The 27,572-nt window shown below is 41.4% G+C and overlaps 1 protein-coding gene across 9 annotated transcripts in view; it reads left to right on the top strand.

Moving 5' to 3' along the window:
* Positions 1-27,572, top strand: part of LOC126355863 (protein FAM135A) — a 528,171-nt gene that overhangs the window by 390,172 nt on the left and 110,427 nt on the right. For 6 of the 9 annotated variants that reach the window (XM_050006353.1, XM_050006355.1, XM_050006354.1 and 3 more), the window contains one exon: positions 3,129-3,209. The exons of the other annotated variants lie outside the window; for them this stretch is intronic. In XM_050006353.1, coding sequence (XP_049862310.1) covers positions 3,129-3,209 — 81 coding nt within the window. The remainder of the gene's footprint in view (positions 1-3,128; positions 3,210-27,572) is intronic. 9 annotated transcript variants of the gene reach the window in all.

Genomic DNA, 27,572 nt, shown 5'->3' with positions numbered 1-27,572 from the left:
TCAGATACACAGATCTATCTGACTTTAAGTGTAATCCATTTAAATTTATGTTTCAAATATAGACAATCTGGAACTGTTGAAACTGTGATCAACTTTGAATGTGATGATCACTGTATGGCAACTTAAAATTGATTGGTACAAGACACAACTATTCTGTGTACTTGGAGCTGGGTGTCTTAAATGATGATGATACTTTAGGTAAACTGTTACATTGTCAGGTGGTCTGATTATATTAATTATACAAAAATGTTTTCAGAAATTATATTGTTTAAGTTTTTTCCTGTTACAGCATGTTTATGTTACCTCTTTTCTCCATATGCATGCATTTGTCCATATATGTTTAGTAAGAACATTTTTCCCATTTTATCACTGTATCTCAGTCATTGTTGAGTTGAAGGAGGGGAGGTAGAATTTTCTGTAACTTTTGCCAAACACTTCAGTGAGCTGCACAAAATGAGGACAAACTTGAATGGAGTTCATAGAATAACTCCTTGAAATTATATAAACTTACAAAATATCACTGCATTATCATATTACACTTCCTAAAAACTGGCCTCAAGTTGCACAGCTTGGCAATGTTCAACATTATTAAGCAATGCAAAAAGTCCACTACAAGGACAAAAGATGCAGAGCTACGTCAAATTGTGTGTAGAGACAGCAACGGAAGGAGTTGGGGAACATGTATAGAGAGGTGAATGTGAATTTGAACTATTTGCTTCTTTAACTGTTGGTTATGATCAGTGGTAAAAGCTGTTCATTTTTCATTGTCTGTTTTATTTCTCTGTCTCAGTGTTAATACAAGCACTGTGTGCAGTCTGTGTGCATGAACCACAAAATTATAACATTGGCTATATGTCATATTTGTTGTGTGTTAATCAACATTCTGATCCATACAAATAATTTTTCTGGATTGAAAGTTTAGTAATACTTTTATTTATATAAATTGGTGTGTTGGATAAGAGAGAGAGAGAGAGAGAGAGAGAGAGAGAGAGAGAGAGAGAGAGAGAGAGAGAGACTGACTGAGTGACTTTATTCTCCTTTCTTAGTGAGTGAATCCAGAAAAAGTAGTCATTCATAACTAAATTTTCCTCTTTGAGAGTGCTTTAGGAGTAAATATGGCACACAATTTACCAATTGTAAATAATGGTAATGATCAAAACTGGAAGACTGTTGTTACTTGTTCTTTTTAACTGTTGGAAGAGTTACTTTCCAGCTTCTGTTTCCTGAATGAACTCTCAGTAAATAAAACAATAATGTCGAAGGATTGTGATCCCTTATCCATCATTTTTTTGTTCCTATGTGTTTATTTCTAATAGAAATCAATGTTGAGCAAAGAAAAGTTGTCTAAGATAAATGATACGTTTATGTTGTTTTAATATATCAAATGGAATCTCTTTGATATTAGATTATGACACGTAAAAAATCAGACAAGTGAATTTGGTCAAATATTGTCATGTAGTAACTTTGTACCAGAAAGTGAAGCAAAGAACCTACTGAGTACAATTAGATGCAGTATGAATTATATACCCATGGCTTATGTACCCACATTTTTGCTAGCAAACTGAAATGCAGTGATAGATACTGTGGCAGAGCATTTTTGTCTTGCATAGTACAGACATGAATCATACTGTGTATTACTCAACAGTCCCTGAGATATGAAAGAACAGCAGGAAGCCATGAAGCTACAGAAATCTGTTTATTTTAATTTAACAATTTGCTCTAGAAGAGCAAATTGCTGTGCTCGCCTGGAGCAGTAATATTCCATTTTTGCACAAAGCAAAGATACACAATAAAAATGCTACTTTGTGATGGTCATTACTGCTGTACATGAAAGAAATAAGATGAAATCATTCAGTTAGTCTTATGAGTGGTGTACTGTTAATATTATTTGTTCTAGAATATTGACATAGCAGTTACTACTAAGGAGTGCTGTATATTGTTAGATGAACTGCATAAAATAAATTAAGCCAAGAGTCTTAATTACAATACAAATTAAATTTTAATTTGAGGGGAATAATAATATAAGAAAGTGGTTTTGTCTAGGTGTCACAAATGCTTCAGGATTTTCTATGATAAAAAACATTGAACATCTATGAATATGACATTATTGCTCTGTTATCTTGTAAGAGGAAGGGGAACAATGTGATTGTACTGAGTAATAAAAGTTTATTTGCCATTGGTTATGATGTTTATAGAGTCATAGTCAAATGTGAAACTGCATGTGCAACAAATATGTTTACAATATAGTAAACAATAAATTTAAGACAGCTGAAAACTTACAAGGAGACAGTTTCCACATAAGACGAAGAAAAATTCATGGATACTAAACACTGAAGAAATATAGTAGTGAAATACTAAGACACTTTGCAGCATGGTGAAAGTGAAAGTATCAGCTTATAAGTTTGATGGGGAAACCAAACTTGAGGATTCCCTTCATTACCAACAACATCATTCATTAACAATCTGAGCCTGACAGTGCAACTGATATGTTTGAGAAAATGGAAGATGTTTGCTTTGATTTAGGGATATTTAAAAAACTATTAGCAAAATACTTTTAAGCACATTTCACCAATTGATGATTGTTCTGTGTGTCATTAGACTAGAAAATTTCAACTTCTCCAAGTAAAGGGAAGCATATATCATTTATGCAACTTTTCGGCCATTACAACAACTGAAGAAGTCAGTAGCAGTTTGCGTTATCCATTACCTCATTTTTAATGTTGCTAGTCCCATTGAGCACTTACCTGTGTGCCTGATAACTGTACTTATGTCCCCCTGCTATATGATTTTCTATAGGGATTTATGAGATTGATTGAGACACAAATTCTCTACACTTACATCATAAATGAAACATATAAGTAAGGTACGATAATAACAAGTAAAAACTTGTTGGCAGTAAATGAACTGAGTGATTAAGTACTGGGAACAACAGAGTTCTAGTTTTGTTGCTATTTTTCCTGTGTAGTTCTCATCAGCATTTACATATAAAATTTTACTCTCAAAGTGGAAGACCTAAATGCCCTTGTTAACCATTTCAACAGAAATTATGGTGTGTGCCTGTGCACGTGCACATCTCATCTCATCTGCATATGTGTTTGTGTGTCACTGCACCTCTGTTATGTTGTAAGGAATGCCACAGGAACCTGCTGGCGAGAGTGAACCACCGTTCTTCCAACAACCTCTTGGATGCTCACTGGGACCATCTCAGGGTAACAGCACCTTGCCACAATCTACTATTGTGCAAAGCAGTGGTCTTCACTTTTACAAATTCTTTTATTTCCAGAAATTTGGCTTGGACAATTATTTTCTGCCCAGGATGTAGTAGTGCAACACTCCTATCCATAACAAGACAATTAAGCAGCATCTCATTTATCCCTTGTATGAATGTACCTGCTGGCACCAAGTCTGCACAGGGTGTAATAGCAGCACTATATTCCTCCACTTGCAGTTTCATTTTACATACATTCCTTATAAAATATAACTGGAACATCATTTGCTCTTCAAGTATTTCAGATTTCATTTTAAAATACCTTATTGTTGCTGAGTGCAGCTGTTTGCTGATATTTTGTTAAGTATGTGATGACACAATGACGAAAATTGGATAATTATTTAATGTTTTAGTCGCATGGATTTTCAGAATAACTAGAATCAGACCATGAATAAACTCCCTGAACATATTTTATAACCTTGTGATGTCTTTTTTAAAAATAAATATGGATATGATAACAAAAGTGTGCAAAGGTTTGCATATTTTCTTTCTCATGTCTGACCTCAACTTTCCTCCCTCCCTCCCTACCTACCTGATATCCCAAAAACACACACACACACACACACACACACACACACACACACACATTTTGTTACTGTGTAGAGCCTCTTAAAAATGGTGAGGGTGACATCGCCCATAACATAAAAGCAGCTCTGGATGAGTAACTAATATTATCCAGTTAGTTATGTCAATGTTACATTACTAAAAACCTGAGAAATGTTCAATTCCATTTAATTTTCTATGTTGCTTTTTTCGACACTGCAGTACTGTAACTGGATGTAGCCTTAACACCATTCCACATAATGGGAAAATTACCCTTTTATTACTTATACTAGAGACAGTCATCATAAATCGTACCTGAGTGCAGTATAGAAATCACTTGGACACTATTACATAGTCTGTCACAGTAAATATATTTTGTACTGATTGTAATGTACATTTTCATATTTTGTTTTCTAGAATATTAGTTCGGAATGGTATTGTGGAACATGAACCCAAAGTTCAAAATATAATTATTGCAAGACAAAGTGAACATTATTTTGTGTTTCTTTAGACATTTATTTCGTACAGTATCAGCAACAAAACTAAATGTCATGACTGTAATGTAACTGTGTCATAAGTCAGACATTGATTGGACATCATGCAATACATGAAGTTGGTATGGATGATGAAATCTGCTCTGTAAATGAAGAACATTTCCAAACTAGGTGAGAGACAGGAATTTCTCTTCAGCAGTCTTAACTAGTCCGTACAGAGTTGTAAATATTCATAGAATGTTCTCTGAAGTCTGTATATCAGTATAGTTGCCCGTAAATTCTCAGGAAATTCAGCTCTGTGCTATATGTCTCTTATTAATGTAACTAAATTTCATATGAATATTGTAGTAATGGTTACTGATATAATCTGACGAGACCAGAAAAAATACTCGAAAGTTCTTCTTGAAGCAACACAAACAAAATTTCAGAATATGAACTGCAACGAGGACTGTGAAAAATGCTTTAACCCGAAGACTGTTGTATCTTGTATGTATTACCATCGTCATGTAATAAAATGATTTTCTGTTTGACACAATAATCATGAATAGAGTGATATGACAATGAGGTAATACTGTTAAACCTATATACAGTATACAGAGAAGTAGGAATGATCATCTCATCGATAGGTGAGATATGAACAAGAGACACACTAACACTTAACAAATGCAAACAGCAATATCCTTTCAAGCTCCTAACATAATACCCTACCACTGTTTGGCAGAATTTATAATTTGGTTAATTTGCTCATAGCTTCTACAACACTGTTAATCATTTTACCACTGAAACATTACTTTTTAAATTCATGAGTCTCATCATATCAAATAAAGCTACACTCAGCTACTTTTTTATTCCAGTGTTCTTTTGTTAATTATTTTTCACTGTGTAGCAGTAACTTAATAAGAACTGTTCAGTGTTTGTTCTGACTGATAGTCAGTGATAATACAACCCATATTTGAGCTGCTGTTTAGTAAAAGTATTAATTTTAAAAATAAACTCCATCACTGTGCAACATACTTGTGGAAGATCACTGCTTTTGCTTCTAAAGATCAGTTAAAGATAACAAATATTGCTGTTGATTCTTACATTTTGGCAATTTTATAGGAAAACAGAGGTGGTAGCATCCTTTCCAAGTTGTGCTTCCTTGCCATTTTTGTTGCATGATAGCTTTTTTTAACCTGTGTTGTAGTGTATTATTATTTTCTATGTGTGTGGTTACTGCATCTTTAATGTGTGGAGAAATGTGTGAGTTGCACTGCTCTGTTTGCTTTGTGTGTTTTGTATTAAAGTGCATTGTATCTCTCTTGTTAATTATCTCAACACATAAACTGAGGACAAGTTAAATAAGAAAACTAGAAGATAACAGAATCTGAGCATTATTGAGTCAAAAGATACTATCAGGGACAGAAAGAGATGGAAAAAAGTAGGGGGGGGGGGGGGGGTGAAATCACGTCTCCCACTCCAATCAATGTCATTTACTCCTAATTTTTTTCCTTATAGTATTTTTCTGATGGTTGAAGTGAGCTTACATCTAAGGAAGACTTGCAATAGTAAGAAAAGCTTTCTAGAAAAAAATAAATTTGTTAATATTGAATATAAATTTAAGCGAAGTATTTTCTGGAGGTATTTGTTTGGAGTATGGCTCTGTACAGATGTGAAACTTGGATTAGCCAACAGTTCAGATGAGAAGAGAATAGAAGCTTTTGAAATGTGACACCACAGAATAACCCTGAAGGTACACATGGTTAAATCAGGTAACTAATGAGGAGGTACTGAATAGAAGTAGGAAGAAAAGAAATTTGTGGCACAGGGTGACCAAAAGATTGTAACGAAAGAAGCTGGGATCTTTTTACTTCCAGTCTTGTTTTGCCATCTGCCTCCTTAAATTCATTTTACTTTCATTTTTGCCTAAGTACCAGTAACATACATGCGTATAATCTACATTTTCATAAAAGGAGGAGGTTGACACTCAGTCTTAAGGAATATAGCACAAGATCTAATTTTGGGCTTAGTTTTGTGTATGTAATCAATTTCCTAATTTATTTTGACTATTCATAGTTAATATCTTTTGTTATAGGGTGAAATCAGTAATTGTTTGATGGCTTATATTCTATTGTTGACCTATAAACAAATATAAATTCTATACTAATTATAAACATTTGAAAAAGAACTACGAGGATTATTTACGTATTTATTTGGCTCTATTCAGAAACATGTTGGCAAAGCCAGGCCTTATTTAATTCCAAAATAATTACCAGATTTGTCAAGAGCCTTGTTTGTATAACTATATCCGTTAATTTCCTTATTTAAACAAATAATTTGGTCTAACCTTTGTGGTAGAAGAAACTATTAAAAAGAGAGAATTTTTCCATGTACTCAGTTAATTGATTGAGGTAGGTTTTAATTGTAATTTCTGTATCTTAAACATCGAAAAATGTATAGTTTCACTGCCTAAGATATATAAAGGACAGATTTTTGGTCCCAAGACAGTCCACGGCCGATTTTCAGATGGGAAGTTTGTATCGGTTATAGTAATGCGTCAACTGAACAGTGGAATTAGTGAAAGATAAATACGTCATGTGTTAAAACAATGGCAGTGTCTGTTCAATTTATTTGAAAAATAATGAACTGTGTGGTTAGGTATTTACTGCTCATAGACATTCAACAGCAAACTATTGTAGCAGTTTGCTGATGTTTGCCTGCCAACTATTAAAGAGGCTTATCGAAAGTTAACCAATAATGAACTGCCCGTATAATGTGTAATATTGGGGGTTGCGAACTGGAAGTAAAGAACTGTGAAATGCAGCTGTCGGCTACATCATTTACAGTAGTCAGTGTTGAACTTTCACAACCCATTTTTCAGCCAGTATAACAATGCAGTACAACACCGAAGACTATAATGAAGAAATAAAGCAGGTGAACATTGCAAGAGGAGATAGGCTGATAGTATGTACTGCTCTGAGACATCAATATGATATTGAAGGGAAGTGTAGGGTGTAAAAATTGTAGAGGGACACCAAGGCTTGACTAGACTAAGCTGATTGAAATGAATGCATACGAAAATACTGTCTTAGCATAGATAAGTGTGGGATCTGTTTCAAACCTGACTGAAGATGATGACAACATTTATTTATCCTCATTATTCAGTTTAAAATGTTTAGGGCCTTTTTTTGTATTTCTGTTCCCATGATTATTTACATTTCCTCAAGTTTTTTCTTCTGCCTGATCTTCTCTTATTCATTTTTCATTGTTTCTGACCATGTTTGTCTCAATTATTCTTCAGCTTCCAGTTTTTTCTTCATTCCTTCCCTTGTTTCTGAACTGATTGTGCTTATGCTTCTAATTTGTCATGTTCATGGAACGTCTTTTCTATTGCATCTAGGTGGATGAAGCATTGTTGATAACTTCGGTGCCCTCCTTAGGAAATTTAATTTTTCTCAATCCTTCCTTTTTTTAGCTTCTAATTTAGGTCTTCCCGCTTCTCCAAATCACTGCAGATGTCATTCCAAGAGACCTCTGTTAATTTCCTCTCCCATTCTTGTTTTACTGAACTTTCATCCCACCTCTAAATGACATTTTGTAGATGAGACATTGAACTCTTTAACATTTATTCCTTTTCTTTCTTGTAGACTTCAAGGAACTAATCTTCCAGTACCTCTTTTGTATTTGTATTTGTATTTGTGTGTGTGTGTGTGTGTGTGTGTGTGTGTGTGTGTGTGTGTGTGTGTGTGTGTGTGTGTGTGTGTGTTTATTACTACTTGGTAAATAGATCTGTTGCTTTATTTATCTGATTCATATTCAGAGTATGTTGCAGATAGTTGAAATCCCTACACATGGTAGCATTAAATGGACTATTGTTCCAGAGGCAAATATAAGTTCCTAAGAGTTCAAGCTTTTGTAGTTTGAAACAGTCTTGTCTAGAGACAAAAATATGAAATTGTAATGACGTGGTAGGGATGGTAGTGGATGCAATAAGGAGAATTTCTGGTAAGTTGTAATGTAACGTCAAACAACAAACATATATAATGTTCAAAACTAACTTCAGTATTCAGAAGGTGTAGAGTAATCTCTGTTAAAAAGATATTAAATCTCACACTAAGAACAATAAAAATTAATATTTTATTGAAGAACTTTGTGTATTATGAAGAAAAAGCTGTTATTGATTTTAATATTGGTTATTGAATTATCTGAATTTAGGACAGATTGTTTCATTGCCCTGTTTTCACAAAACTGCCCTTGGTAAGGCTTTCCGTCTCTCTGACCATGTATTTCCATCTGTAGACAATACTGTGACTTTTTGAAGTGTCTCCATGAAGAACAGTTCATTGACAAATAGCCAACAGGGGTTCAGAAAATATTGTTCTCGTGAAACACAGCTATCTCTGTATTCTCACAAAGGGGGTGTCAAATTGATTCCATATGTTTTAGATTTCCAGAAGGCTTTCGTGTCAGAAAACCCAAAATTCGAATAATTGGCAGAAAGTCATTGAGTAAAACAGATTTGGCATTCCCCAATGAAGTGTTATAGGCCCTCTGTTGTTCCTGACCTACGTAAACATTTTAGGAGACTATCTGAGCAGCCCTCTTACATTGTTTGCCGATGATGCAGTCATTTACCATCATGTAAAGTCACGAATGATCAAAACAAATTGAAAAATGATTCAGAGAAGATATGTGTATGGTGCAAAAAGTGGCAATTGACACTAAATAATAAAAGGAGTGAACCCATCCACATGAGCACTAAAAAAGTTCTGCTAAATTCCAGTTATATGGTAAATCACACAAATCTAAAGGCTGTAAACTCAAGTAATATTAATGGGTTACAATTATTTATAACTTCAATTGGAACGATCACATAGATAATGTTGTGGGGGAATGCTAACCAAAGGTTATGATTTATTGGCAGAACACTTAGAAAATGTAGCAGGTCTACTAGAGAGATTGCTTACACTACATTTGTCCAACCCCTTCTGGAGTATTGTAGTGTTGTGTGGGAGCCACATCAGATAAGACTGACAGAGGACACTGAAAAAGTTCAAAGAAGGGTAGCTCATTTTGTATTTTTGTGAAATAAGGTAGAGAGTGTTATGGATATGATACACAAATTGGGGTGATGGCAGTCATTAAAACAAACTTGTTTTTTGCTGCAGTAAGACACTTTTCCTCCTCAGATTGTTAAAATATTTTGTTAGCACCTATCTACATAGGAAGAAATGATCATCATAATAAAATAAGAGAAATCAGAGCTCATATGAAAAGATTTAAGTGTTCATTTTTCTTGCGCGATGTTAGAGAATGGAATGATGGGGCAATAGCTTAAGTGTGGTTCGATAAACCCTCTTCCGGGCATTTAATTGTGAACTGCAGAGTAATCGTCTAGATGAAGACGCGGATGTATATTGTTAGTCTGAATGGTCACTAATGTCTAGTAATATTGCTCCTTAAGAAAGTACAATGAAGAGAGAGAGAGAATGCTGTTATGTGACCCTGAAATCAAGAGAATTTTGTGTAAATGTGTTATTGCTTTTGATAGCATTAACAGTGATGTATGGCATAGAAGTACATAATACTTCTAATTGTGTAAAAAGTGTAAAGTCCACTTAGAATATTTTTAGATTTGTGAAGACAGATTGGCTGACCAGTGCTTACTTTCAAGAGACAAAGCTCCCAGTACAACCGACAAAATCGCATCAACATAGGTAATAGGATTCTTTGCATTTGGATCATAGGTTTCTTCTCCAAGGAGGGAAGAGAAATTGGCAGATTACAAATGTGAGCTGGACTAGGTCTCAAACTTGGGACCTTTTGTGGTCAAGGTGTTCAGTCAACTGGGCTATCAAAGCACAACTCAGGAGCCACCCTCGCAGATTTACTTCTGCCAGTACAGATGTTCGTTGACTTGTTCCAAGGAAGGTAGGAGATGGGATATTTGTGGAAGTAAAGCTGTGAGAGCAGGTCGTGAGTTGTACTTGGATGGTTGGGTTGGTAGAACACTCTTCTGCAAAAGGCAAATGTCATGGGGTGGAGACTTAATCTGTTACACAGCTTTAATCTGCCAGGAAATTTCAAATTAGTGCAAGCTCAGCTGCAGAGTGAAATTTCATTTTGTTGGGGACAGTTGGACAGGAGGAAGTAGCTAACTCAAAACTGAAACTGAGAGAAACCCACATTGGGTGAAGAGGTAGCCTTGTCCAAGCTCCTTCCTCCCTGAAGTAGTAACCTATCATTCTGAAACCTAGAAGAGCTTTTATCTGTTTTTATATCTTTCAGTGCGCTGTACTCAGAGCTATGTGTACTGAACATATGACTGGGTGAGACAATCTCTCTTTGTGCAAATTTAAGAAATGTAGACTAGTAACACATACAGTTAAACCCATCAGAATATTGCTATTCATTCTTGTTAGGAATGTAAGATGATGATCATCTTACTTGATATCCATTGCTAGTTGAAAAATATACATTTGGTACATGGGAAATATCATTATAACTTGCAGACTGGATCTTGTTTATAAACTATGTGGTGACCGTTCGACATACCTTAAATTATGTGTAGAAACAGATGCTAGCTATACCTCTCAAATTAGTCTATTTATTTTTGCCTATGTGATGTAGCATTGCTGTTGAGACAGAAAAGTTCACAAAGAATGGAAAGGAAAAATAACTCTACAAAACAAGATATGAACATCAGATGTAAAAGCACCGTTGTATTTCAGCATTTGATGAGCCGTAAGAGGCTATCATTAAATAAACACTTTTATACTTCAAATATAGCTGCAAACATAAGATACTTACAACACTTTTTCCATATAGCTGCGAAGAATTTATTCTAAAGATGAAGAGAGGTATCATTACAGTGTACCCAGTTGGTAAAAACATAAACATGCTGGGAAGTACATGCTTGTAGGTAATGTGCAAGTTCATTCCATGCTTTGCTCCATCGATAGTTATCGTGTGTAAACAAAAGACTTTAAGCAGGATAATATTTATTGTTCACTCTCGCATAGACAATAGCCTGTGTAATATGGGGAAATAGCATGTAAACACCTCTGTTAACATCGTTATCTGTTAGGCAAGTGCATTATCTTTGTTCATTCTGAGTATTTTTGCTGTATGTAATGTTGTACATTGTAAGAACAGCTTAGGTCCACAAGTGGAGTATTTTGACTACTTTAGGTGCACAGTTTCATAAAGATTTTCTACGATGAACTTGCATGTTACCGGTGAGTAAGCACTTTTCAACCTGCCTTACGTTTTGTAAGTTATTTATTTTGTAGGGTCTTATTTTTTTTCATTTTATTTTGATAGCGTAAATTAACAGTTGCAGCTTTTGAAATGTGTAAATTTCTACTCTGAACCACACATAGCAGTTTATTTCAGGACTGAAATGGACTGATCTGAAGCAACTCTTATAGACTCCTGCACTGGATGTGCCATATGCTTTTAAGTGTCCAATGGTAGAGTACCTTATTTATTGCTTTGTCAAAATGCCTTAGTAGTATTTTCTTTATGTTTGGTTTTGCAGAATCAGTATTATCATGTGATAATACACAAAGAATTTACCTATGGTGGTCAGACCAAAAGGAAAAAAAAATGATAAAAATAGTTCCTACATAGTTTTATAGTAGTATTATGAAGAATATTTGTGCTGATCAGGAGTGATTTGAATTTTATTCCTTGTGATAGCCATCGTGGCATGAATCCTTTGTGAAACCCTTCTCACACTTTTCTCACATGACATCCTGAAGCCTTAGGTCAAGGCAGTGAGGTAGATGCAGTATTTCTCAATTTCCAAAAAGCATTTGACTCAGTGTCACATATACACGCATTATAAAAAGTACGATCATATGGGGTATCAAACAAAATATGTCCCCCCTGCGGGTCCGGGGGTTAGTATAGGCCCGAGGTATTCCTGCCTGTTGTAAGAGGCGACTAAACGGAGTCCCTCCCCCTCAAGGGGATAGTTAGCGCCTGCGTCCGGAGACGGACAGTTCCACGACCTATATTTGCGGTCATTTTGGTTTGTTCACTTCTTCTGGTACTTCCTTCCTATGGTTGGTTCCTTTCTTTGTTCTTCTCCATCTCACTGTCTTACTTACTCTTTCCCTTGCCTCCTTCTCCTTGCCTCCTTCTCCTTGCCTCCTTCTCCTTACCTCCTTCTCCTTGCCTCCTTCTCCTTGCCTCCTTCTCCTTGCCTCCTTCTACTTGCCTCCTCCTACTTGCCTCCTCCTACTTGCCTCCTCCTACTTGCCTCCTCCTACTTGCCTCCTCCTACTTGCCTCCTCCTACTTGCCTCCTCCTACTTGCCTCCTCCTACTTGCCTCCTTCTACTTGCCTCCTTCTACTTGCCTCCTTCTACTTGCCTCCTTCTACTTGCCTCCTTCTACTTGACTCCTCCTACTTGACTCCTCCTACTTGACTCCTTTTACTTGCCTCCTTCTACTTGCCTTCTGTGGTCTCCGCCTCGTCGTTTGAGACAGTCTGTCCTTTCTTTCCCTCTCTCCTTTCTTGTTTCTCTTCTTCCTTCCTCCCTGTGTGTGCCTGAAGGCCGACCCACGCGTTCGCACGCGTAGCCGGTGACGGGGTAACGCGTAATTCCCCGCCCTGGGTAGACAAGTAAGGCACGCACGTACCCCCTAGTAAAGGCCAGGCCCAGGGAGGGCTGATTGGCTGAGCTGACATCTTCCGACCATGCTGATTGGTCCCTCCGTCCATTTCTCAGGAGGTGTGACCTGAGGTGTGAACAATCACCTGAGGCGGGAGTGCCCTCTAGAGGGTCCCCACAAGGAAGGAGCGCGCCATCGGAGACGCTGGCAATCATGGGGGATTCATCCACAATGGATTTCTCCTCTTCTTCTTCTTCTCTCTCGACTTCTGCCCACAAACGGAAACTTGACCAGCCACCGGTGAGAAAAGTACTACCGCCTACCCCACAGTTCCTCGTAGTTTCTCTGTCAACCCTTTCGTTATCCAGAAGGGTGTAGATGCCATAGCTGGATCGGTCAAGTCTTGTACCAGGTTGGGTAACGGTACCTTGTTACTAGAAACTGAGTGCGCCTTTCAGGCACAAAAACTACTTCGGGCCACACTCCTGTACACGTACCCTGTCCTGGTGGAGGCTCGCCGCACTTTAAATTCGTCTCGTGGTGTGGTATATACTAGATCACTCGACGGATTGACTGATGAGGAGATTCAGTCTTTCCTCGCTGAGCAGGGCTTGACGGCTGTCCATAGCGTCATGAAAAAGGTCATCCTTGTACCGACCCGGACACTTTTCTTGACCTTTGATAGTGTTCAGCTGCCATCGCGCATCAAAGCGGGCTACGAGGTTATTTCTGTTCGCCCCTATGTCCCGACACCTACGCGCTGCTACCACTGTCAGTGTTTTAATCACACTCGCCAGTCTTGTTCCAGTGCGGCTAAATGTGTCACTTGTGGCAGGGATGCCCATGAGAGTGACTGTCCACCTCTGTCTCCTCGTTGGGTGAACTGTCACAGTGACCATGCAGGTTCCTCCCGCGACTGTCCCATCTACAAGGAAGAACGCTGTATCCAAGAAATTCGGGTCAAAGAGAAAGTGTCCACCTCGGCTGCTCGCAAGCTATTTGCTAGTAGGAAGCCCATGCTGCTCCCAGCGGGGAAATACAGTACAGTCCTCGCCTCTCCTTGGACTACTAGGGAGGTGGCGACGCAGACATGCGATCTGACCTTCAGCACTACGGTCGTCCATTCGGCCAGTGCTAAGATCGCCCGGTCGACGTCTCCTCTTCCTCCCGTCACCCCTCCGACACAAGCACCTTTATCAGCTTCTGCCAGGATGAAGACCCAGAAGTCAGAGATCATGGGCCTTCAAGAAGGAACCGTCTCGTGCAGACCTCCTACGTACCTCGAACTCTCAGCCATCGACCAATACTTCCACAAAACGACCTTCCAAGAAGGCTCATAGGAAGCACAGTTCTCCTTCCCCGCCACGGCTTATTTCTTCTCCTGCGCCACCCAGAGGTTGCCGCCCCAGGCCGTCATCCGTTTCGCCTGGCCGCACCGCTGGTAGCCGAACATCTGGCTGTTCACCAGCAGAGGATGCTCCCCCTCCCGGCCATCGTAACAAAATGGCTGATGAACCTATAGAACAAATGGACGATGACTGTCCGCCTACTGCTAGCGGCGGCAGTGCTCGCTTGACGCCGGGCCCTCAGCGGCCTTCGAGATGACCCCTTCTTGCATCTTCTTCTTCTCACGATGGCACTTATTCACTGGAATATTCGCAGTATTTGCTCCAACCCAGAGGACTTGAAATTGCTGCTCCGCTTGCACTGTCCGCTTGTCGTAGCCCTCCGCCCATGCGATCACAATGCCTTGCACACTACACCTCTGTGCGTTTTGACCTACCCCCTGTGGCGGGTATTCCGGCTCATGGAGGGGTTATGTTGCTGGTCCGGGATGATATCTACTATGATCCCATCACATTGCACACCAGCCTGCAGGCAGTTGCCGTCCACATTACTCTCCCCACTTTTACATTTTCCATCTGTACCGTTTACACTCCATTGTCATCTGCCATTACCTGGGCAGACATGATGCAAATTATTGCTCAGCTACCTGCACCATTTTTGTTAACTGGAGACTTCAATGCTCACCATCCTCTTTGGGGCTCTCCAGCATCCTGTCCGAGGGGCTCCCTGTTAGCAGACGTTTTCAACCAGCTCAATCTTGTCTGCCTCAATACTGGCGCCCTTACTTTTCTTTCAGAGACCTCTCACACCTATTCCCATTTAGACCTCTCTGTATGTACTACCCAACTTGCACGCCGGTTTGAGTGGTATGCACTTTCTGATACATATTCGAGCGACCACTTCCTGTGTGTTATCCATCTTCTGCATCATGCCCCCTCTCCGTGCTCAACTAGTTGGAACAACTCCAAAACAGACTGGGGGCTCTTCTCTTCCAGGGCGACCTTTCAGGATCAAACCTTCACAAGCTGTGATAGTCAGGCCGCACACCTCACGGAAGTCATTCTCACTGCTGCTGAATATTCCATCCCTCACTCTACTTCTTCTCCATGTCGCGTACTGGTCCCTTGGTGGACCGCAGCATGTAGAGACGCTTTACGTGCTTGTCAAAGTGCTTTCCGCACCTTTAAATGCCACCCTACAGTGGCGAATTGTATCAATTATAAACGATTACATGCGCAATGTCATCGTATTTTTAAAGAAAGCAAGAAAACCAACTGGGCTGCTTTCACAAGTACCTTCAACAGTTTTACTCCTTCTTCTATTGTCTGGGGTAGCCTGCGCCGGCTATCTGGCACTAAGGTCCACTCACCAGTTTCTGACTTGACGGTCGTGAATGACGTCCTTGTGGCCCCTAAGGATGTCTCCAATGCCTTCGGCCGCTTTTTCACAGAGGTTTCGAGCTCCACTCATTACCCCCCCTGCCTTCCTCCCCCGAAAACAGGCAGAGGAGGCTCGGCCACCTAATTTCCACTCCTTGAATCGTGAAAGTTATAATACCCTTTTCACCATGCGGGAACTCGAAAATGCACTTGCGCTGTCACGGTCCTCCGCTCCAGGGCCTGATTCTATTCATATTCAGATGCTGAAGAACCTTTCTCCTGCGGGTAAAGGTTTTCTTCTTCGTACTTTCAATCACATCTGGATTGAGGGACATGTTCCCGCATGCTGGCGCGAGTCTATTGTTGTACCGATTCCTAAGCCGGGGAAGGACAAGCACTTTCCTTCCAGTTATCGACCCATCTCGCTTACCAGCTGTGTCTGTAAGGTGATGGAGCGAATGGTTAACTCTCGTTTGGTTTGGCTGCTCGAATCTCAACACCTACTTACCAATGTACAATGTGGATTTCGTAGGCACTGCTCTGCTGTTGACCATCTGGTTACCTTGTCGACCTTCATTATGAATAACTTCTTGCGGAAGTTGCCAACCGCGGCTGTGTTCTTTGATTTGGAGAAGGCTTACGACACCTGTTGGAGGGCGGGCATTCTCCGCACCATGCATACATGGGGCCTTCGTGGTAGCCTCCCTCTTTTTATTCGTTCCTTTTTAATGGATCGACAGTTCAGGGTATGTGTAGGTTCTGTCCTGTCAGACACCTTTCGCCAGGAGAATGGGGTGCCACAGGGTTCCGTTTTGAGCATCGCTCTCTTCACCATAGCGATCAATCCAATAATGGATTGCCTCCCAGTTGATGTATCAGGCTCCCTTTTCGTGGACGATTTTACCATCTATTGCAGCGCGCAGCATACATGCTGTCTTCATCGTTCTTTTGACCGTCTTTACTCCTGGAGTGTCGCCAATGGCTTCCGTTTTTCTGCCGAGAAGACGGTCTGTATTAACTTCTGGTGCTACAAAGAGTTTCTCCCACCATCCTTACGACTCGGTCCCGTTGCTCTCCCATTCGTGGAGACAACAAGATTTTTAGGTCTTACATTTGACAGAAAACTTAGCTGGTCTCCACATCTCATATTTGGCTGCCCGTTGTACCCGTTCTCTAAATGTCCTCCGTGTTCTCAGCGGTATGTCGTGGGGAGCGGATAGAACCGTCCTACTTCACCTATATCGGTCGATTGTCCGCTCCAAGCTGGATTATGGGAGCTTTGTATACTCCTCTGCACGGCCGTCCATCGTACGCCGCCTCAACTCCATACAACATTGGGGTTTACGTCTTGCAATCGGAGCGTTTTATACTAGTCCCGTCGAGAGTCTTCATGCTGAAGCCGGTGAATAGCCACTCACCTACCGGTGCGATATACTGCTTTGTCGTAACGCCTGTCGGCTACTGTCAATGCCCGACCACCCATCGTATTGTTCCTTTTTTGACAACTCTCTCGACCGTCAATACAGGTTGTATGTCTCTGCCCTGCTATCCCCTGGAGTTCGCATTCGTCACCGCCTCCTCCTTCAACACCTTGATTTTTCACTCCCTGCAACCTTTAGAGTGGGCGAGAGCCACACGCCACCTTGGCTCCAGGCTCAGGTTCGCGTTCACCTTGACCTCAGCTCGCTCCCAAAGGAGGTTACCCTCGGTTCGGTATACCACTCCCGTTTTGTTGAACTTCGTTCGAAGTTCATTAATATGACCTTCATTTATACAGATGGCTCTAAGACCAGTGATGGGGTCGGGTGTTGTTTTATTGTCGGGGCACAAAGTTTCAAATACTGGCTACATGGCCATTGTTCAGTCTTCACAGCTGAGCTCTTTGCCCTCTACCAGACTGTTCTTTACGTCTGCCGCCACCAACATTCTGCTTATGTCATCTGCTCTGATTCTCTGAGCGCCATCCAGAGCCTCAGTGATCCGTACCCGGTTCACCCTTCCGTGCACCGGATCCAACGCTCTCTTCAGCAGCTGGTGGATGACGGGTCTCCAGTTAGCTTTATGTGGGTTCCTGGCCATGTCGGTATCCCTGGGAATGAAGCTGCAGATGCCGCGGCCAAGGCTGCGGTCCTCCAGCCTCGGACGGCTTCTTGTTCTGTCCCTTCATCAGATTGTAGCAAGGTCATTTGTCGGCGCATTTTATCGCTGTGGCATGCCGATTGGGCTGCACTTACGGACAACAAGCTTCAGGCCTTGAAACCTCTTCCCGCGGCTTGGACGTCCTCCTCACGTCCTTCTCGGCAGGAGGAGGTCGTTTTGGCCCTGCTACAAATTGGACACTGCCGGTTCAGCCATCGCCATCTGCTGGCGGCTGCGCCGGCGCCGTTCTGTCGATGTGGGCAATTGCTGACGGTCCGCCACATTTTAACATCCTGTCCGGATTTTACTACACTGCGTCTTTATCTTGGTCTGCCATGTACTCTGGATGCCATTTTAGCGGATGACCCAGGAGCTGCTGCTCGCGTTCTTCGTTTTATCAACTTGGCACACCTGTCTAAGGACGTTTGATTATGCTGTTGTTTTTTAATCCTATGCCTGTTAATACGTTTTTTAGAGTGTTGTCCCTTTTAGTTGCTGTTTTAACGTTGCGCCTCGCTGTGCATTCCTAACTTAGTCAGGGCGCTAATGACCATTGTAGTTGCGCGCCCTAAAAAAAAAAAATTTGAGGATTTTGTAACGGGGAGAATGCAGCATGTATCTTGGCTGGAGAGTCATTGACAGATATGGAGGTAACTTTGGGAGTATGCCAGAAAAGTGTGTTGGTTTCCTTGCTGTTCATGTTGTATGTTAATGATTTTGTGAACAATATTAATAGTAACCTCAGACGTCTCATGGATGATACAGTTGTCTATAATGAAGTACAGTATGAATTAAGATATATGAATATTCAGTCAGACCATGACAAAAATTCGAAGTGATGCAGAGATTGGAGGCTTGCTTTAAATATTCTCAAATGTAAAGTTGTGCATGTCACAAAACGAAAAATGTAGCATCCTACCCATACAGTATCAGCAAGTCAAGGTTGGAATGTGGAAACTTATACAAATAACTGGGTGTAACAGTTAGCAGGGACATGAAATGGAATGATGATGTAGGCTCTGTTATCAGTAAAACAGGTAGCAAATTTCAGTTTATTGGTAAAATACTATGGCAATGCAGTCAGTATACAATGGAGATGGCTTACAAATCACTTGTGTGACCCATTCTGTAATATTGGTCAGGTGTTTGTGACCCATACTAAATAGGAATAGCTGAGTATATTCAACATATACAGAGAAGAGCAGCATGAATGCTGACAGATTCGTTTGACCCTTGGGAGAGTGTCGTTGTTGTTGTGGTCTTCAGTCCTGAGACTGGTTTGATGCAGCTCTCCATGCTACTCTATCCTGTGCAAGCTTCTTCATCTCCCAGTACTTACTGCAAACTACATCCTTCTCAATCTGCTTAGTGTATTCATCTCTTGGTTTCCCTCTACGATTTTTACCCTCCACGCTGCCCTCCAATGCTAAATTTGTGATCCCTTGATGCCTCAAAACGTGTCCTACCAACCGGTCCCTTCTTTTTGTCAAGTTGCGCCACAAACTCCTCTTCTCCCCAGTTCTATTCAATACCTCCTCATTAGTTATGTGATCTACCCATCTAATCTTCAGCATTCTTCTGTAGCACCACATTTCGAAAGCTTCTATTCTGTTCTTGTCCAAACTAGTTATCGTCCATGTTTCACTTCCATACATGGCTTCACTCCAAACCAATATTTTCAGAAACGACTTCCTGACACTTAAATCTATACTTGATGTTAACAAATTTCTCTTCTTCAGAAACGCTTTCCTTGCCATTGCCAGTCTACATTTTATATCCTCTCTACTTCGACCATCATCAGTTATTTTACTTCCTAAATAGCAAAACTCCTTTACTACTTTAAGTGTCTCATTTCCTAATCTAATTCCTTCAGCATCTCCCGATTTAATTTGACTACATTCCATTATCCTCGTTTTGCTTTTGTTGATGTTCATCTTATATCCTCCTTTCAAGACATTGTCCATTCCGTTCAACTGCTCTTCCAAGTCCTTTGCTGTCTCTGAGTGTCATAGAGATGTTAAAAGAAATGAACTGTCGGACTCTTGAAGGTAGACAGACGCTATCCCGAGAAAGTCTATTAACAAAGTTTTAAGAACCAAATTCAAATGATGACAAGAAATATAGTACAACTCCCTAAAAATTTCTTCCATGGGGATCATGAGAACAAGATTGGATTAATTATATCAAGCATAGAGTCATTCAAACATTCTTTCCACACTCCATACATGGATGCAATGGGAGAAAGTCCTAATAACTGGTACAATGGGATGTTCCCTCTGCAATGGTCTTTGCAGTGGTTTTCAGAGTTTAGATGTAGGTATAGGTGGCCACTATGGTGTCTGCCGTTGTTAGAATTCTCAGTTACTGTTCAGGCTGGTATCCTATGTTATATTTTCTGGGGTTATTTGACTCCATTGAAAATGTTTATGGTATTATATCATTAAGTTATAAGCTGAGACAGTGTTGCCAGTTAGTGTGCATCAGTTGTTGTGATTTACATGTTACATAGTGGAGTTGGGTCTATTTAATCTCTTAGAGCTCCCAGATTTATAAGTAATTGTTCTGCATTTGACAACATTTTATAAATTTCAGAAGAAAAGTCAGATTCATTGCTTCCTCACTTCCTCCCCTCTCCTATTCCATTCTTTTTTTTCCGTTTGTGTTAGAGGTTTCAGAAAAAAAGACTTTTCAGTCTAGACTAATGATTCAGTGCCAACCTCTTTCACTCTTGTCACCGTTGTTAATTTTTCTTGTACATAGAATGTTCTAGATATAGTTTTTAGTTACTTGTACTCCTACAGTTTCAAATAATTTTTGTTATTGACTTTGGTAACCATTGACATGGAGTGATATGCAGACTGCTTCCCACTGAAGAAAACTGAGTGAATACTTAAAATACCACAGAAATGTCAGCATTTGCTGTATTGGTTAACTTTAATGAGTTGAAGTTTATTCTATCATATGATTGTATTCCTTTCTCTTCATTTATCCTGTCTGCTACACTTAAATTTTACAGGATAGTGTTCTAATTTATTGTGTTACAGTGTCAGAACAAACAAGGACACACATTCCACACACATACTTTTTTATTTGTCACTTTATATGTTCTCTTTAGGCTGCAAGTATGAAGTCCACTCAAGCTCAATTTGCCCCCAGACCCACCCCAGTACCTGTATCTGCATGATTACTCTGCAGTTCACATTTACGAGCTTGACAGAATGTTCTTGGATACATGTTCTGACTATTTCTAGACTGCTCCACCCTTAAAAGCAAGTTGGAAAAATGATCGCCTAAATCTTTCTGTGTAAGTCTGATTTCTCTTATTTTATCACAGTAGTTATTTCTCTTGATGCAGGTGGGAGTTGACTAAACATCTCGTTTGGAGCAGAAAGTTGGTGACTGAAATATTATGAAAATATCTTGCTGCAATGAATAAGTCATAATGATTGCCACCCCAGCTCACATATCCATCACACTTGTTCCCCAGTTTTATGATCATGCAAAAACAAGCTGCCCTTTCTTGAACTTTTTTTATGTCTCTGCAGTCCTATTGGGTAACGATACTGCACTGCACAACAATACTTCAGAAGAGGATGGACAGGTGTAGTGGAGACAGTCTCTTCAGTAGATTTGTGGCATCTTGTGCGAGTGTTCTGGCAAAAGTGGTTTGTTTTCCCTACAATATTTTTTGTTTGATGGTTAATGAAAGTTTTCCATAGTTATATTTCCTATGTATTTAGTTTAACTGAACACCATTAAATTTCTGCAATTTGTAATGTAACCAAAATTTAATGTTTTTTTATTTTTTTTCCATACTCATGTGGAGGGCCTAACACTTTTTATTGTTTAGGATGAACTGCCACTTTTTACACCATACAGATATCTTGTCTAAAACAATTTGGTGTTCTTTTTTTACCTTCTGTTGCGCTCACTATATGTTAAGTGAAATCTTTAAACAATGTAAGACGGCTGCTCAGTTTGTCTCCTACAGACAACATGTCTTGTCTAATATATATATATATATATATATATATATATATATATATATATATATATATAAAACAGAAAGAAACTTCCACATGGGAAAAATATATTAAAAATAAAGATTCCAAGACTTACCAAGCGGGAAAGCGCCGGTAGACAGGCACATGAACAAAACACACAAACACACACACAGAATTACAAGCTTTCGCAACTGGCAGTTGCTTCGTCAGGAAGGAAGGAAGGAGAGGGAAAAATGAAAGGGTGTGGGTTTTAAGGGAGAGGGTAAGGAGTCATTCCAATCCCGGGAGCGGAAAGACTTCCCTTAGGGGAAAAAAAGGACAGGTGTACACTCGCACACACACACACACACATATCCATCCGCACATACACAGACACAAGCAGACATATTTAAAGGCAAAGAGTTAAGGGCAGAGATGTCAGTCGAGGCGGAAGTACAGAGGCAAAGAAGTTGTTGAAAGACAGGTGAGGTATGAGCGGCGGCAACTTGAAATTAGCGGAGGTTGAGGCCTGGCGGATATCGAGAAGAGAGGATATACTGAAGGGCGAGTTCCCATCTCCGGAGTTCGGATAGGTTGGTGTTGGTGGGAAGTATCCAGATAACTCGGACGGTGTAACACTGTGCCAAGATGTGCTGGCCGTGCATCAAGGCATGTTTAGCCACAGGGTGATCCTCATTACCAACAAACACTGTCTGCCTGTGTCCATTCATGCGAATGGACAGTTTGTTGCTGGTCATTCCCACATAGAAAGCATCACAGTGCAGGCAGGTCAGTTGGTAAATCACGTGGGTGTTTTCACATGTGGCTCTCCCTTTGATTGTGTACACCTTCCGGGTTACAGGACTGGAGTAGGTGGTGGTGGGAGGGTGCATAGGACAGGTTTTACACCGGGGGCGGTTGCAAGGGTAGGAGCCAGAGGGTAGGGGAGGTGGTTTGGGGATTTCATAGGGATGAACCAAGAGGTTACGAAGGTTAGGTGGACGGCGGAAAGACACTCTTGGTGGAGTGGGGAGGATTTCATGAAGGATGGATCTCATTTCGGGGCAGGATTTTAGGAAGTCGTATCCCTGCTGGAGAGCCACATTCAAGGTCTGATCCAGTCCTGGGAAGTATTCTGTTACAAGTGGGGCACTTTTGGGGTTCTTCTGTGAGAGGTTCTGGGCTTGAGGGGATGAGGAAGTGGCTCTGGTTATCTGCTTCTGTACCAGGTTGGGAGGGTAGTTGCGGGATGCGAAAGCTGTTTTCAGGTTGTTGGTGTAATGGTCGAGGGATTCAGGACTGGAGCAGATTCGTTTGCCACGAAGGCCTAGGCTGTAGGGAAGGGACCGTTTGATATGGAATGGGTGGCAGCTGTCATAATGGAGGTACTGTTGCTTGTTGGTGGGTTTGATGTGGACGGATGTGTGCAGCTGGCCATTGGACAGATGGAGGTCAACATCTAGGAAAGTGGCATGGGATTTGGAGTAGGACCAGGTGAATCTGATGGAACCAAAGGAGTTGAGGTTGGAGAGGAAATTCTGGAGTTGTTCTTCACTGTGAGTCCAGATCATGAAGATGTCATCAATAAATCTGTACCAAACTTTGGGTTGGCAGGCTTGGGTAACCAAGAAGGCTTCCTCTAAGCGACCCATAAATAGGTTGGCATACGAGGGGGCCATCCTGGTACCCATGGCTGTTCCCTTTAATTGTTGGTATGTCTGGCCTTCAAAAGTGAAGAAGTTGTGGGTCAGGATGAAGCTGGCTAAGGTGACGAGGAAAGAGGTTTTAGGTAGGGTGGCAGGTGATCGGCGTGAAAGGAAGTTTTTTTCAACAACTTTCGTTTTATTTCCATTCCCGTTTTTCCCACAAAACCGATCATTTTCTAGCAGCTTCCCACAGGTTTACACGTTATTATTTCTTCATCAAACAATTGTTAGCCTCATTATCATAACCTGCCAGTACATAACCAGTCCTTTGAATACATTTACACACATATTCTTCGAGATTTTATTCAAAAATTTTTTTTTTTTTTCTAACTTTATTTTTTCGCAAATCATTTTTTCGAAACTTTTTTCGAAAAATTTTTTTGTCGAAATTTTCTTGAATTTCTCGAAATTTTCTTGAATTTCCCCACCCTTTAACGTGATCTGGAGACAACATAACTACCCAACCTTTGCACCCATTGTTGTTCACCAACCTAAGTTCAGCACATGATCAACATAGCTCATCTCAAACCAACACTTTTTCGACTTTTTTCACACCTTTATCTCTCCCTATATAAATCTCTCTTTACTTTCACTTTAACCTCATATTACCCTTTCCACCTACCAATACCATGTCAACCTCACAACATCCCTACAACGACCCCATTAAATTTTATTTACATTCCCTCCGCAAACATGCCTTCACCCTAGCCAGATTACGCTCCCATATTTTATTTACTCAGGCTTGTCTGACATTTGGCATTACTCCCAAAGGCCTCACACTTAAAGTTCCCATCTCTGGCTGCAATCCTTCTTTCCATCAGTCCTTATACCAGTTCCAAACAGTACAATCCATAGCCCTCACCCGCCTAATCCTTCACCTATACATCGACTCGGCCAATGAACACACCCGTCAACTCCTATCCCAAATCAAAGTCCTCAATCTTTCCTCTCCCGCATCCACACCGGCTGTACATAGCATCCTCCTACAGGCCACCCTCCACCTCAAAAAACTATCCAATCTCCTGGTTTCCCACCTCCGGAAAGGCAACTCACTCACCCTCCACAACCTTTCCAACAAACCTCAACCTCCTCTCATTGCACACAGACCCAGTCTCTCCCATCTACTCAATCTCCCACTTCCAGCTCCACTCCCCCCAACACCTCAAAATTCTAGTCAACACAATCTGGAACCACAACACCCCAATTCAGTAGTTAACCTTTCCTCCAAACCCCTCTCCCAATCCGAAACCTCTGTCCTATCCAAAGGCCTCACCTTCAGCCCCACTCCCAGGTTCAACCAAACTGCCCTTGTCAAGGATTTACTGTCCTACACTCGTAGTCTCTGCTGGAAATATCACTTTGCCACGAAGAAAAACAATCCTGATCCCACTCCTAATGATCCAACTCCCCAAGACACTATCCAAATTGAACCCTGCCTGCAACAGTTCCGTCCTCCATCACAGCGGGACCCACCTCCTCTTCCTCAAAATCACCCTCTCCAAACCTTCCAGGAATTTCTCACTTCCAGCCTTGCCTCTCAATCTTTCTTGAAAAACCTTAATCCTACTCCCAACATCACCACAGCCGAATCCCAGGCTATCCGTGATCTGAAAGCTGACCGATCCATCATCATTCTTCCGGCTGACAAGGGTTCCACGACTGTGGTACTTGATCGTCGGGAGTATGTGGCTGAGGGACTGCGTCAGCTTTCAGACAACTCTACATACAAAGTTTGCCGAAGTAATCCCATTCCTGATGTCCAGGCGGAGCTTCAAGGAATCCTCAGAACCTTAGGCCCCCTACAAAACCTTTCACCTGACTCCATCAAACTCCTCACCCCACCGTCACCTCGCACTCCTACCTTCTACCTACTTCCTAAAATTCACAAACCCAAACATCCTGGCCGCACCATTGTAGCTGGTTACCAAGCCCCCACAGAACGCATCTCTGCCTACGTAGATCAACACCTTCAACCCATTACATGCAGTCTCCCATCCTTCATCAAAGACACCAACCACTTTCTCGAACGCCTGGAATCCGTACCCAGTCTGTTACCCCCAGAAACCATCCTGGTAACCATTGATGCCACTTCCCTATACACAAATATCCCGCACGCCCAGGGCCTCGCTGCAATGGAGCACTTCCTTTCACGCCGATCACCTGCCACCCTACCTAAAACCTCTTTCCTCGTCACCTTAGCCAGCTTCATCCTGACCCACAACTTCTTCACTTTTGAAGGCCAGACATACCAACAATTAAAGGGAACAGCCATGGGTACCAGGATGGCCCCCTCGTATGCCAACCTATTTATGGGTCGCTTAGAGGAAGCCTTCTTGGTTACCCAAGCCTGCCAACCCAAAGTTTGGTACAGATTTATTGATGACATCTTCATGATCTGGACTCACAGTGAAGAACAACTCCAGAATTTCCTCTCCAACCTCAACTCCTTTGGTTCCATCAGATTCACCTGGTCCTACTCCAAATCCCATGCCACTTTCCTAGATGTTGACCTCCATCTGTCCAATGGCCAGCTGCACACATCCGTCCACATCAAACCCACCAACAAGCAACAGTACCTCCATTATGACAGCTGCCACCCATTCCATATCAAACGGTCCCTTCCCTACAGCCTAGGCCTTCGTGGCAAACGAATCTGCTCCAGTCCTGAATCCCTCGACCATTACACCAACAACCTGAAAACAGCTTTCGCATCCCGCAACTACCCTCCCAACCTGGTACAGAAGCAGATAACCAGAGCCACTTCCTCATCCCCTCAAGCCCAGAACCTCTCACAGAAGAACCCCAAAAGTGCCCCACTTGTAACAGAATACTTCCCAGGACTGGATCAGACCTTGAATGTGGCTCTCCAGCAGGGATACGACTTCCTAAAATCCTGCCCCGAAATGAGATCCATCCTTCATGAAATCCTCCCCACTCCACCAAGAGTGTCTTTCCGCCGTCCACCTAACCTTCGTAACCTCTTGGTTCATCCCTATGAAATCCCCAAACCACCTCCCCTACCCTCTGGCTCCTACCCTTGCAACCGCCCCCGGTGTAAAACCTGTCCTATGCACCCTCCCACCACCACCTACTCCAGTCCTGTAACCCGGAAGGTGTACACAATCAAAGGGAGAGCCACATGTGAAAACACCCACGTGATTTACCAACTGACCTGCCTGCACTGTGATGCTTTCTATGTGGGAATGACCAGCAACAAACTGTCCATTCGCATGAATGGACACAGGCAGACAGTGTTTGTTGGTAATGAGGATCACCCTGTGGCTAAACATGCCTTGATGCACGGCCAGCACATCTTGGCACAGTGTTACACCGTCCGAGTTATCTGGATACTTCCCACCAACACCAACCTATCCGAACTCCGGAGATGGGAACTCGCCCTTCAGTATATCCTCTCTTCTCGATATCCGCCAGGCCTCAACCTCCGCTAATTTCAAGTTGCCGCCGCTCATACCTCACCTGTCTTTCAACAACTTCTTTGCCTCTGTACTTCCGCCTCGACTGACATCTCTGCCCTTAACTCTTTGCCTTTAAATATGTCTGCTTGTGTCTGTGTATGTGCGGATGGATATGTGTGTGTGTGTGTGTGCGAGTGTACACCTGTCCTTTTTTTCCCCTAAGGGAAGTCTTTCCGCTCCCGGGATTGGAATGACTCCTTACCCTCTCCCTTAAAACCCACACCCTTTCATTTTTCCCTCTCCTTCCTTCCTTCCTGACGAAGCAACTGCCAGTTGCGAAAGCTTGTAATTCTGTGTGTGTGTTTGTGTGTTTTGTTCATGTGCCTGTCTACCGGCGCTTTCCCGCTTGGTAAGTCTTGGAATCTTTATTTTTAATATATTTTTCCCATGTGGAAGTTTCTTTCTGTTTTATTTACATCGTCATTAATTTGAACCCAACAATTACGTTTGTTATTGTCTCTGTTGCATTTCGAAATCTTCTCTATCGTCTTACTTTCTCTTTTCGTTTGTACAAGAAGTTCCACTTTGTATTCATCTTCCATTTTTCCGTAATCTACCATACATTTTATCCTGCCTAATTATACTCAATAATACGTAATTTACTTCCAAACCATAACCTAAAATTTTCAACGCTTTC

Source organism: Schistocerca gregaria, chromosome 3, assembly GCF_023897955.1.
Source record: "Schistocerca gregaria isolate iqSchGreg1 chromosome 3, iqSchGreg1.2, whole genome shotgun sequence".
Lineage (NCBI taxonomy): Eukaryota > Metazoa > Arthropoda > Insecta > Orthoptera > Acrididae > Schistocerca > Schistocerca gregaria.
This window is presented reverse-complemented; position numbering and strand designations above follow the sequence as displayed.